The 12175-nt window shown below is 39.2% G+C and overlaps 1 protein-coding gene across 1 annotated transcript in view; it reads left to right on the top strand.

Annotated features, from left to right (window-relative positions):
* Nucleotides 1-12175, top strand: part of MELK (maternal embryonic leucine zipper kinase) — a 99966-nt gene that overhangs the window by 78917 nt on the left and 8874 nt on the right. The window contains exon 16 of the mRNA XM_059142699.1: nucleotides 228-396. Coding sequence (XP_058998682.1) covers nucleotides 228-396 — 169 coding nt within the window. The remainder of the gene's footprint in view (nucleotides 1-227; nucleotides 397-12175) is intronic.

The following is a 12175-nucleotide window of genomic DNA, read 5'->3' as shown; positions in this document are numbered from 1 at the left end:
GTGTGTTTGCTGTACTATTCACTCAACTTTTCTGTATATTGACTTTTAAAAAAAAGCTAGGGGAGAAATAGTTTTGTCAAGTGGCAGTTGGCCGACGGGAGGAGTGTGACTGCATTTCCAGTGGGGGATGGCTTTTGTGCTTCCTGGAGAGTGAGCATGCTCGAGTGGGCTGTGAGGGCCCCAGCTGCCAGGAAGCCCAGCTTTACTCATGGTTTTTTATTCTTAAGATGTCGCTCAGTGGAACTGGATCTCAACCAAGCACATGTAGAGGATACTCCAAAGAGAAAAGGAACCAAAGTGTTTGGGAGCCTTGAAAGGGGATTGGATAGGGTTATCACTGTGCTTACCAGGAGCAAAAGGAAGGGCTCTGCCAAAGGTGGGCCAAGAAGACTAAAGGTAAGTGGACTGGAATTCTTTAATATGGTTTTCTGAAGCTGACTGCTAACTGGATTTTTTATTTTTTGATTTTTTAATTTCATGCATTTTGATGCAATGGGCTTTGAGAATGCAGAGGTTAATTATATATACTTGCTCCTTTCAAGGAGCAAATCACTGTAGTTAAAATACTCAGCAGTTAATCACAGAGGCAACATGGAGGTGGGGAAACACAGGGCATATATGAGGAATTGAGAGCTGCCTCGAGGATGGGGACTAGAGCTTAATTGTCATATCTCTGGCATGTGGGAAATTCCCTGACACATGGATACCTTTGTAGGCCCTCACAAAGTATTTGAATGCATAGGAAGTGAATTTGAACTTTGAGTGTGTTGTATGTGAAGAAAATAGCAGCAGACTGGGAAGGTAGGCCGAGAGGTCCACACAGGCCCAAGAGGTTTAGACCTTATTTGATAGTCCTGTTATTCCTTAAAAGGCTTAATGTGTCAGTGGTGTGGATAATATGTTCAACTGGTAAAAGAAAGGAAAAAGAAGTTATTTTGGATATAAAATACTTCTTTACTCTCTTGGATTCTCTCAGCATTTCTTCAGACATCTAATGAATAACATATTTTTTGGGGGGAAGTAAGAGGTAAAGGTATGAAAAGATATAGCCCATGTCACTAAGGATCTCATAGAGTGGCAGTGAAGCCAGCCAGGGATGGTGTTCTGTGCTGTGGTAAAAACGTGTTCCAAGACGTGTGGGGCGTGAAGGAGGGGAGAGAAGATGGCAATGTTCCCTATGGTTTGGGGAGTGGGTCTGTGTTTAGTTTTTGCACTGAGACTCTTTGGGGCAAATCTGGACAGGTTTGGGGAAGGAAAATGATGAGCTGTTGGGCAGAAGTGTGCTTCAGGGGAGAATATTCGTTTATGTCCTGTTTTAAAGTGGAAGAAGATAGGACTTCTCCATTAATATTTGTTGCCTTGTTGAACTTGTATAATGCACTGAGAAGTTTTGCACATCTCTGTTCCTTAAGTATAGTTTGTCCTCTTGTTCTAAGATTTTTCTAGATGGAGACAGTTCTGAAATATTTTAAATCCTGACATTGGGATTAAGAAAATCATAGTGTCATTTCCCTGAAAAACAGATGAAATTAAGGAAACATGCCCAATCATATACATTATTGAGAGGCCAAGTGGTTTTCAGATACTGATGGCTAATATGCTAAAAGTGTTCACCTATGTAAATTGTTTGGAACCTGAATGCATTTTCCAATAAGAACTGCTGTGTTAGTTGACTTTCCAGGTATTCTCTAATACTTCCAAGATATAGTTTGGGAATGAGAAGACCTGAGTTCTAGCCTTAGCTTTGTACTGTGTAGCTTGGATAAGCCATTTTATCCTTGACTGCTTCAGTTTTCTTATTTGTAAAAATTGGAGATCATCTCTACCCCAGCAACTTCACAGAGCTGGGATGTGTAAACAAAGCTGTCTCTGTGAGATGCACATGAAATGTTCTATTTTATCAGGTGTTCCAGTGTTGAGTAGCATTGTTTCTATCCATGTTGAACATTTTAACCCCAATGGAGCAGAAACACAGCCCTAATTAGCACACCCCTAACATTGGAAACTTGACCTTACTTTGGATCTTTAACCCTTTATAATGCTTTAAGTTTTGCAGAACTGCAGAGCTTGCTTTAGGAAATTAGTTTCATTTTTTTCCCCTCCCTACTTCTTATATTAAAAGATTATAAATTTACAGAAAATTTAAAAGGTTGGTACAAAGAACACCTTACATTTTTAAGATAGCAAATCATGTAGTTAAGCCCTCTTGTAGGAAGCCATCTGTAAAAATCTGAAACTTAAACAAATTAGGGTTAATTCTTTATTTTACAAAAGGTATCACTAAAATTGTGATTTGAAAGTGTTCTGCTTATTTTCTTGACAAAGCCAATTTAGTTTGGCAAAATAGCCCTGGATGGGAACCCAGCAGACAAAAGGTCCTGCATTAGCTTTCATAACCTGAAGCTGGGTTCCTAAACTCCGGTCATTTAACTCACCTTCATAGTGGCATATCATCTGCCCTGTTATTTATCTGGCATTTTCTTTATATTGACTCTTTAAAAGAAAACCCAAATTTACAGAGGTATAATTGACATAAGTAAACTGTACTTACTAAAAATGCATGATTCAGGGCACCTAATTGGCTCAGTGGGTTAAGGCCTCTGCCTTCAGTTCAGGTCATGATCTCAGGGTCCTGGGATGGAGCCCTGCATCAGGCTCTCTGTTCAGCCGGGAGCCTGCTTTCTGCTCTCTCTGCCTGTTTCTCTGCCTACTTGTGATCTGTCTGTCAAATAAATAAATAAAATCTTTAAAAAAATTTATAAAAAATAAATGCATGATTAATATACTTTGGCATTATATAATATAAACACCTGTGAAATTAATACCACAATTAAGATGGCTAACTTTTTAAAAACTTGAGTTTATTTTTTTTATTGTTTTTTAAAGATTTATTTATTGTAAGGAGAGAACGTGTGTGCGAATTTGGGAAGCACAGGGAGAGAGAAAAGTGAGAATTTTCAAGCAAATTCCCCGCTGAACGCATAAGAGCATGACCTGAGCCAAAATCAAGAATAGATGCTCAACCGACTAAGCCACTCAGGCACCCCTTGAATTTATTATTAGTTTTTGCTAATTATGTTTTTCCAAATCAGATTAGAACAAATATGTAAATACTAAAATAAAACTATAGTTGACCCTTTGAACAACATGGGTTTGAACTGTGTGAGTCACTTATATGTATATTTTTTTCAACAAATATATTGGGCAGATTTGGGGGGGATTTGCAACAATTTGGAAAAACTCAGAAACCACATAGCCTAGAAATATCAAAAAAATTAAGAAACAGTTATGTCATGAATGCACAAGATATATGTAGATATTAGTCTATTTTATTTAAAAACATAAGATATAAACATATTATAAAAAGTTAAAATTTATCAAAACTTATGCACACAAACATACTGGGTATGGCACCATTCACAGTTGAGAGAAATGTGAACAAACTTAAAGGTGCAGTATTAAATCATAACTGCATAAAATCAGCTGTAATACTTGTCGTACTACTATAATGATTTCATAGCTACCTTCTGTTGCTCTTGTGGTGAGCTTATGTAGCAAGTATCTGCTTAAAAATGCTGTGTGATGTGGGGTGCCTGGGTGGCTCAGTGGGTTAAATGTCCATCTCTTGATTTCAGCTTCGGTCATGATCTCGGGGTCCTGGGATTGAGCCCCGCATTGGGCTCCCTGCTCAGGTGGAGTCTGATTGTCCTCTGCTTCTCACCCTGCTTGTGCTCTCTCTCAGATAAATAATAATAATAATAATAAAAACAAAAAAGAAAAGATAAAGTTAAATAAAATCCCATGAAAAACACTGTGTGATGCTAATCATTTCCATGTGAGCAGTTCGTCTCTTCAGTAAATTGCGTATTACAGTAAAAAATGATCACTGGCTGTTCCTGCATATTCTTTCATCATTTTAGGGCAATGCCTTAGACCTTGAATAATGCTAGGGGACCCATAGGAAGTGCTACTAGTGATGCTGGAAGTACCCCCAAGAAGCACAGAAAAGTCATGACATTACAAGAAAAAGTTGAATTGCTTGATATATACCATAGATTGGGGTCTGTAGCTATGGCCACCCACTATTTCAAGATAAATAAATCCAGTAAAAGGACCATTGTTTAAAAAAAATGGTAGGGGAGGATTTGTGAAGCCTTGCTGCAGTTATGCCAACAGGCACCAAAACCTTGCACTTTTTGCAAAATGCTGTTTTTTAAAATCTCATGTTGAAAATGAAGCTTTTATGTGGGTGCAGGATTGAAAGGCAGATGAAAAGGCGTACCTATAAACTTTAATATGATTTGAGAAAAGATGAAGTCATGTTATGAGAACTTAAAGCAAAAGGAAGGTGAAGTATCTAAAGTTGGAGAATTTAATGCTAGCAAAGGATGGTTTGATAATTTTAGAAAGAGGTTTGGTTTAAAAAAGTTCAAGGTCACAGGAAAAACAACTTCTGACCAAGAGGCAGTAGATACTGGTTCCCAGATGCCATTAAGAAAATCATTGAGGAGGAGGAGTCAAGATGGCGGAGAAGTAGCAAGCTGAGACTGCTTCAGCTAGCCGGAGATCAGCTAGATAGCTTATCTAAAGATTGCAAACACCTGAAAATCCATCGGCAGATCGAAGAGAAGAAGAACAGCAATTCTGGAAACAGAAAAACAACCACTTTCTGAAAGGTAGGACCGGCGGAGAAGTGAATCCAAAGCGACGGGAAGATAGACCCCGGGGGGAGGGGCCGGCTCCCGGCAAGCGGCGGAGCAACCGCGCACAAAATCAGGACTTTTAAAAGTCTGTTCCGCTGAGGGACATCGCTCCAGAGGCTAAACCGGGGCGAAGCCCACGCGGGGTCAGCGTGGCCTCAGGTCCCGCAGGGTCACAGAAGGATCGGGGGTGTCTGAGTGTCGCAGAGCTTGCGGGTATTGGAATGGGAAAGCCGGCTACAGAGACAGAGCCGACAGTAAGCTTGCAGCTCCGTGTTACCTTGAACCGGTCGCAGGCTCGGTGAGCTCGGAGCGCGGCTGGAGGTCAGGCAGACGGGAGTAACTGGGCGCTGTTCTCTGAGGGCGCACTGAGGAGTGGGGCCCTGGGCTCTCGGCTCCTCCGGGCCGGAGACCAGGAGGCCGCCATTTGTATTCCCGTCCTCTGGAACTCTACGGAAAGCGCTCAGGGAACAAAAGCTCCTGAAAGCAAACCCGAGCGGATTACTCACCCCGGCCCCGGGTAAGGGCGGTGTAATTCCGCCTGGGGCAAAGACACTTGAGAATCACTACAACAGGCCCCTCCCCCAGAAGATCAACAAGAAATCCAGCCGAGACCAAGTTCACCTACCAAGGAGTGCGGTTTCAATACCAAGGAGAGCAGCAGAATTCCAGAGGAGGAGAAAGCCAAGCACGGAACTCATGGCTTTTTTCCTGTGATTTTTTTTAGTCTTGCAGTTAATTTAATTTTTTCTTTTTCATTTTTTTTTTTTTCTCGCCCTCGGGTAAAATTTTTTTTTAACTGTTACCTTTTTCTTTTTTAACGATTTTTTACTAGTTTATCTAATATATATATATATATATTTTTTACATTTTTCTTAGGTGTTTTCTTTCTTTAAAAATATTCTTTTCTTTTCTTTTTTTTTTTTTCTTTTTTCTTTCTTCCTTTTTGAACCTCTTTTTATCCCCTTTCTCCCCACTCACGATTTTGGATCTCTTCTAATTTGGTTAAAGCATATTTTCCTGGGGTTGTTGCCACCCTTTTAGTATTTTACTTGCCCCTTCATTTACTCTTATCTGGACAAAATGACAAGACGGAAAAATTCAACACAAAAAAAAGAACAAGAGGCAGTACCGAAGGCTAGGGACCTAATCAATACAGACATCGGTAATATGTCAGATCTAGAGTTCAGAATGACAATTCTCAAGGTTCTAGCCAGGCTCGAAAAAGGCATGGAAGATATGAGAGAAACCCTCTCGAGAGATATAAAAGCCCTTTCTGGAGAAATAAAAGAACTAAAATCTAACCAAGGTGAAATCAAAAAAGCTATTAATGAGGTGCAATCAAAAATGGAGGCTCTAACTGCTAGGATAAATGAGGCAGAAGAAAGAATTAGTGATATAGAAGACCAAATGACAGAGAATAAAGAAGCTGAGCAAAAGAGGGACAAACAGCTACTGGACCACGAGGGGAGAATTCGAGAGATAAGTGACACCATAAGACGAAACAACATTAGAATAATTGGGATTCCAGAAGAAGAAGAAAGTGAGAGAGGAGCAGAAGGTATACTGGAGAGAATTATTGGGGAGAATTTCCCCAATATGGCAAAGGGAACGAGCATCAAAATTCAGGAGGTTCAGAGAATGCCCCTCAAAATCAATAAGAATAGGCCCACACCCCGTCACCTAATAGTAAAATTTACAAGTCTCAATGACAAAGAGAAAATCCTGAAAGCAGCCCGGGAAAAGAAGTCTGTAACATACAATGGTAAAAATATTAGATTGGCAGCTGACTTATCCACAGAGACCTGGCAGGCCAGAAAGAGCTGGCATGATATTTTCAGAGCACTAAACGAGAAAAACATGCAGCCAAGAATACTATATCCAGCTAGGCTATCATTGAAAATAGAAGGAGAGATTAAAAGCTTCCAGGACAAACAACAACTGAAAGAATTTGCAAATACCAAACCAGCTCTACAGGAAATATTGAAAGGGGTCCTCTAAGCAAAGAGAGAGCCTACAAGTGGTAGATCAGAAAGGAACAGAGACCTATACAGTAACAGTCACCTTACAGGCAATACAATGGCACTAAATTCATATCTCTCAATAGTTATGTTAATGGGCTAAATGCCCCTGTCAAAAGACACAGGGTATCAGAATGGATAAAAAAACAAAACCCATCTATATGTTGCCTCCAAGAAACACATTTTAAGCCCGAAGACACCTCCAGATTTAAAGTGAGGGGGTGGAAAAGAATTTACCATGCTAATGGACATCAGAAGAAAGCAGGAGTGGCAATCCTTATATCAGATCAATTAGATTTTAAGCCAAAGACTATAATAAGAGATGAGGAAGGACACTATATCATACTCAAAGGGTCTGTCCAACAAGAAGATTTAACAATTTTAAATATCTATGCCCCCAATGTGGGAGCAGCCAACTATATAAACCAATTAATAACAAAATCAAAGAAACACATCAACAATAATACAATAATAGTAGGGGACTTTAACACTCCCCTCACTGAAATGGACAGGTCATCCAAGCAAAAGATCAGCAAGGAAATAAAGGCCTTAAATGACACACTGGACCAGATGGACATCACAGATATATTCAGAATATTTCATCCCAAAGCAACAGAATACACATTCTTCTCTAGTGCACATGGAACATTCTCCAGAATAGATCACATCCTCGGTCCTAAATCAGGACTCAACCGGTATCAAAAGATTGGGATCATTCCCTGCATATTTTCAGACCACAATGCTCTAAAGCTAGAACTCAACCACAAAAGGAAGTTTGGAAAGAACCCAAATACATGGAGACTAAACAGTATCCTTCTAAAGAATGAATGGGTCAACCGGGAAATTAAAGAAGAATTGAAAAAAATCATGGAAACAAATGATAATGAAAATACAACGGTTCAAAATCTGTGGGACACAACAAAGGCAGTCCTGAGAGGAAAATATATAGCGGTACAAGCCTTTCTCAAGAAACAAGAAAGGTCTCAGGTACACAACCTAACCCTACACCTAAAGGAGCTGGAGAAAGAACAAGAAAGAAACCCTAAGCCCAGTAGGAGAAGAGAAATCATAAAGATCAGAGCAGAAATCAATGAAATAGAAACCAAAAAAACAATAGAACAAATCAACGAAACTAGGAGCTGGTTCTTTGAAAGAATTAATAAAATTGATAAACCCCTGGCCCGACTTATCAAAAAGAAAAGAGAAAGGACCCAAATAAATAAAATCATGAATGAAAGAGGAGAGATCACAACTAACACCAAAGAAATACAAACTATTATAAGAACATACTATGAGCAACTCTACGGCAATAAATTTGACAATCTGGAAGAAATGGATGCATTCCTAGAAACATATAAACTACCACAACTGAACCAGGAAGAAATAGAAAGCCTGAACAGACCCATAACCAGTAAGGAGATTGAAACAGTCATTAAAAATCTCCAAACAAACAAAAGCCCAGGGCCAGACGGCTTCCCGGGGGAATTCTACCAAACATTTAAAGAAGAACTAATTCCTATTCTCCTGAAACTGTTCCAAAAAATAGAAATGGAAGGAAAACTTCCAAACTCATTTTATGAGGCCAGCATCACCTTGATCCCAAAACCAGACAAGGATCCCACCAAAAAAGAGAGCTATAGACCGATATCCTTGATGAACACAGATGCGAAAATACTCAACAAAATACTAGCCAATAGGATTCAACAGTACATTAAAAAGATTATTCACCACGACCAAGTGGGATTTATTCCAGGGCTGCAAGGTTGGTTCAACATCCGCAAATCAGTCAATGTGATACAACACATCAATAAAAGAAAGAACAAGAACCATATGATACTCTCAATAGATGCTGAAAAAGCATTTGACAAAGTACAACATCCCTTCCTGATCAAAACTCTTCAAAGTGTAGGGATAGAGGGCACATACCTCAATATCATCAAAGCCATCTATGAAAAACCCACCGCAAATATCATTCTCAATGGAGAAAAACTGAAAGCTTTTCCGCTAAGGTCAGGAACACGGCAGGGATGTCCATTATCACCACTGCTATTCAACATCGTACTAGAGGTCCTCGCCTCAGCAATCAGACAACAAAAGGAAATTAAAGGCATCCAAATCGGCAAAGAAGAAGTCAAATTATCACTCTTCGCAGATGATATGATACTATATGTGGAAAACCCAAAAGACTCCACTCCAAAACTGCTAGAACTTATACAGGAATTCAGTAAAGTGTCAGGATATAAAATCAATGCACAGAAATCAGTTGCATTTCTCTACACCAACAGCAAGACAGAAGAAAGAGATATTAAGGAGTCATTCCCATTTACAATTGCATCCAAAACCATAAGATACCTAGGAATAAACCTAACCAAAGAGACACAGAATCTATACTCAGAAAACTATAAAGTACTCATGAAAGAAATTGAGGAAGACACAAAGAAATGGAAAAATGTTCCATGCTCCTGGATTGGAAGAATAAATATTGTGAAAATGTCTATGCTACCTAAAGCAATCTACACATTTAATGCAATTCCTATCAAAGTACCATCCATCTTTTTCAAAGAAATGGAACAAATAATGCTAAAATTTATATGGAACCAGAAAAGACCTCGAATAGCCAAAGGGATATTGAAAAAGAAAGCCAACGTTGGTGGCATCACAATTCCGGACTTCAAGCTCTATTACAAAGCTGTCATCATCAAGACAGCATGGTACTGGCACAAAAACAGACACATAGATCAATGGAACAGAATAGAGAGCCCAGAAATAGACCCTCAAATCTATGGTCAACTAATCTTCGACAAAGCAGGAAAGAATGTCCAATGGAAAAAAGACAGCCTTTTCAATAAATGGTGCTGGGAAAATTGGACAGCCACATGCAGAAAAATGAAATTGGACCATTTCCTTACACCACACACAAAAATAGACTCAAAATGGATGAAGGATCTCAATGTACGAAAGGAATCCATCAAAATCCTTGAGGAGAACACGGGCAGCAACCTCTTCGACCTCTGCCGCAGCAACATCTTCCTAGGAACAACGCAAAAGGCAAGGGAAGCAAGGGAAAAAATGAACTACTGGGATTTCATCAAGATCAAAAGCTTTTGCACAGCAAAGGAAACAGTTAACAAAATCAAAAGACAACTGACAGAATGGGAGAAGATATTTGCAAACGACATATCAGATAAAGGACTAGTGTCCAGAATCTATAAAGAACTTAGCAAACTCAACACCCAAAGAACAAATAATCCAATCAAGAAATGGGCAGAAGACATGAACAGACATTTCTGCAAAGAAGACATCCAGATGGCGAACAGACACATGAAAAAGTGCTCCATATCACTCGGCATCAGGGAAATACAAATCAAAACCACAATGAGATATCACCTCACACCAGTCAGAATGGCTAAAATCAACAAATCAGGAAATGACAGATGCTGGCGAGGATGCGGAGAAAGGGGAACCCTCCTACACTGTTGGTGGGAATGCAAGCTGGTGCAGCCACTCTGGAAAACAGCATGGAGGTTCCTCAAAATGTTGAAAATAGAACTGCCCTATGACCCAGCAATTGCACTATTGGGTATTTACCCTAAAGATACAAATGTAGTGATCCAAAGGGGCACATGCACCCGAATGTTTATAGCAGCAATGTCCACAATAGCCAAACTATGGAAAGAACCTAGATGTCCATCAACAGATGAATGGATCAAGAAGATGTGGTATATATACACAATGGAATACTATGCAGCCATCAAAAGAAATGAAATCTTGCCATTTGCAACAACATGGATGGAACTAGAGCGTATCATGCTTAGCGAAATAAGTCAAGCAGAGAAAGACAACTATCATATGATCTCCCTGATATGAGGAAGTGGTGATGCAACATGGAGGCTTAAGTGGGTAGAAGAATAAATGAAACAAGATGGGATTGGGAGGGAGACAAACCATAAGTGACTCTTAATCTCACAAAACAAACTGAGGGTTGCCGGGGGGAGGGGGTTGGGGAGAAGGGGGTGGGATTATGGACATTGGGGAGGGTATGTGATTTGGTGAGTGCTGTGAAGTGTGTAAACCTGGTGATTCACAGACCTGGGGATAAAAATATATGTATATAAAAAATATATGTTTATAAAAAATAAAAAATAAAAAAAAAAAAAAAAAAAAAAAAAACCCATCTATATGTTGCCTCCAAGAAACACATTTTAAGCCCGAAGACACCTCCAGATTTAAAGTGAGGGGGTGGAAAAGAATTTACCATGCTAATGGACATCAGAAGAAAGCAGGAGTGGCAATCCTTATATCAGATCAATTAGATTTTAAGCCAAAGACTATAATAAGAGATGAGGAAGGACACTATATCATACTCAAAGGGTCTGTCCAACAAGAAGATTTAACAATTTTAAATATCTATGCCCCCAATGTGGGAGCAGCCAACTATATAAACCAATTAATAACAAAATCAAAGAAACACATCAACAATAATACAATAATAGTAGGGGACTTTAACACTCCCCTCACTGAAATGGACAGGTCATCCAAGCAAAAGATCAGCAAGGAAATAAAGGCCTTAAATGACACACTGGACCAGATGGACATCACAGATATATTCAGAATATTTCATCCCAAAGCAACAGAATACACATTCTTCTCTAGTGCACATGGAACATTCTCCAGAATAGATCACATCCTCGGTCCTAAATCAGGACTCAACCGGTATCAAAAGATTGGGATCATTCCCTGCATATTTTCAGACCACAATGCTCTAAAGCTAGAACTCAACCACAAAAGGAAGTTTGGAAAGAACCCAAATACATGGAGACTAAACAGTATCCTTCTAAAGAATGAATGGGTCAACCGGGAAATTAAAGAAGAATTGAAAAAAATCATGGAAACAAATGATAATGAAAATACAACGGTTCAAAATCTGTGGGACACAACAAAGGCAGTCCTGAGAGGAAAATATATAGCGGTACAAGCCTTTCTCAAGAAACAAGAAAGGTCTCAGGTACACAACCTAACCCTACACCTAAAGGAGCTGGAGAAAGAACAAGAAAGAAACCCTAAGCCCAGTAGGAGAAGAGAAATCATAAAGATCAGAGCAGAAATCAATGAAATAGAAACCAAAAAAACAATAGAACAAATCAACGAAACTAGGAGCTGGTTCTTTGAAAGAATTAATAAAATTGATAAACCCCTGGCCCGACTTATCAAAAAGAAAAGAGAAAGGACCCAAATAAATAAAATCATGAATGAAAGAGGAGAGATCACAACTAACACCAAAGAAATACAAACTATTATAAGAACATACTATGAGCAACTCTACGGCAATAAATTTGACAATCTGGAAGAAATGGATGCATTCCTAGAAACATATAAACTACCACAACTGAACCAGGAAGAAATAGAAAGCCTGAACAGACCCATAACCAGTAAGGAGATTGAAACAGTCATTAA

This window comes from Mustela lutreola, chromosome 12, assembly GCF_030435805.1.
Source record: "Mustela lutreola isolate mMusLut2 chromosome 12, mMusLut2.pri, whole genome shotgun sequence".
Taxonomy (NCBI): domain Eukaryota; kingdom Metazoa; phylum Chordata; class Mammalia; order Carnivora; family Mustelidae; genus Mustela; species Mustela lutreola.
This window is presented reverse-complemented; position numbering and strand designations above follow the sequence as displayed.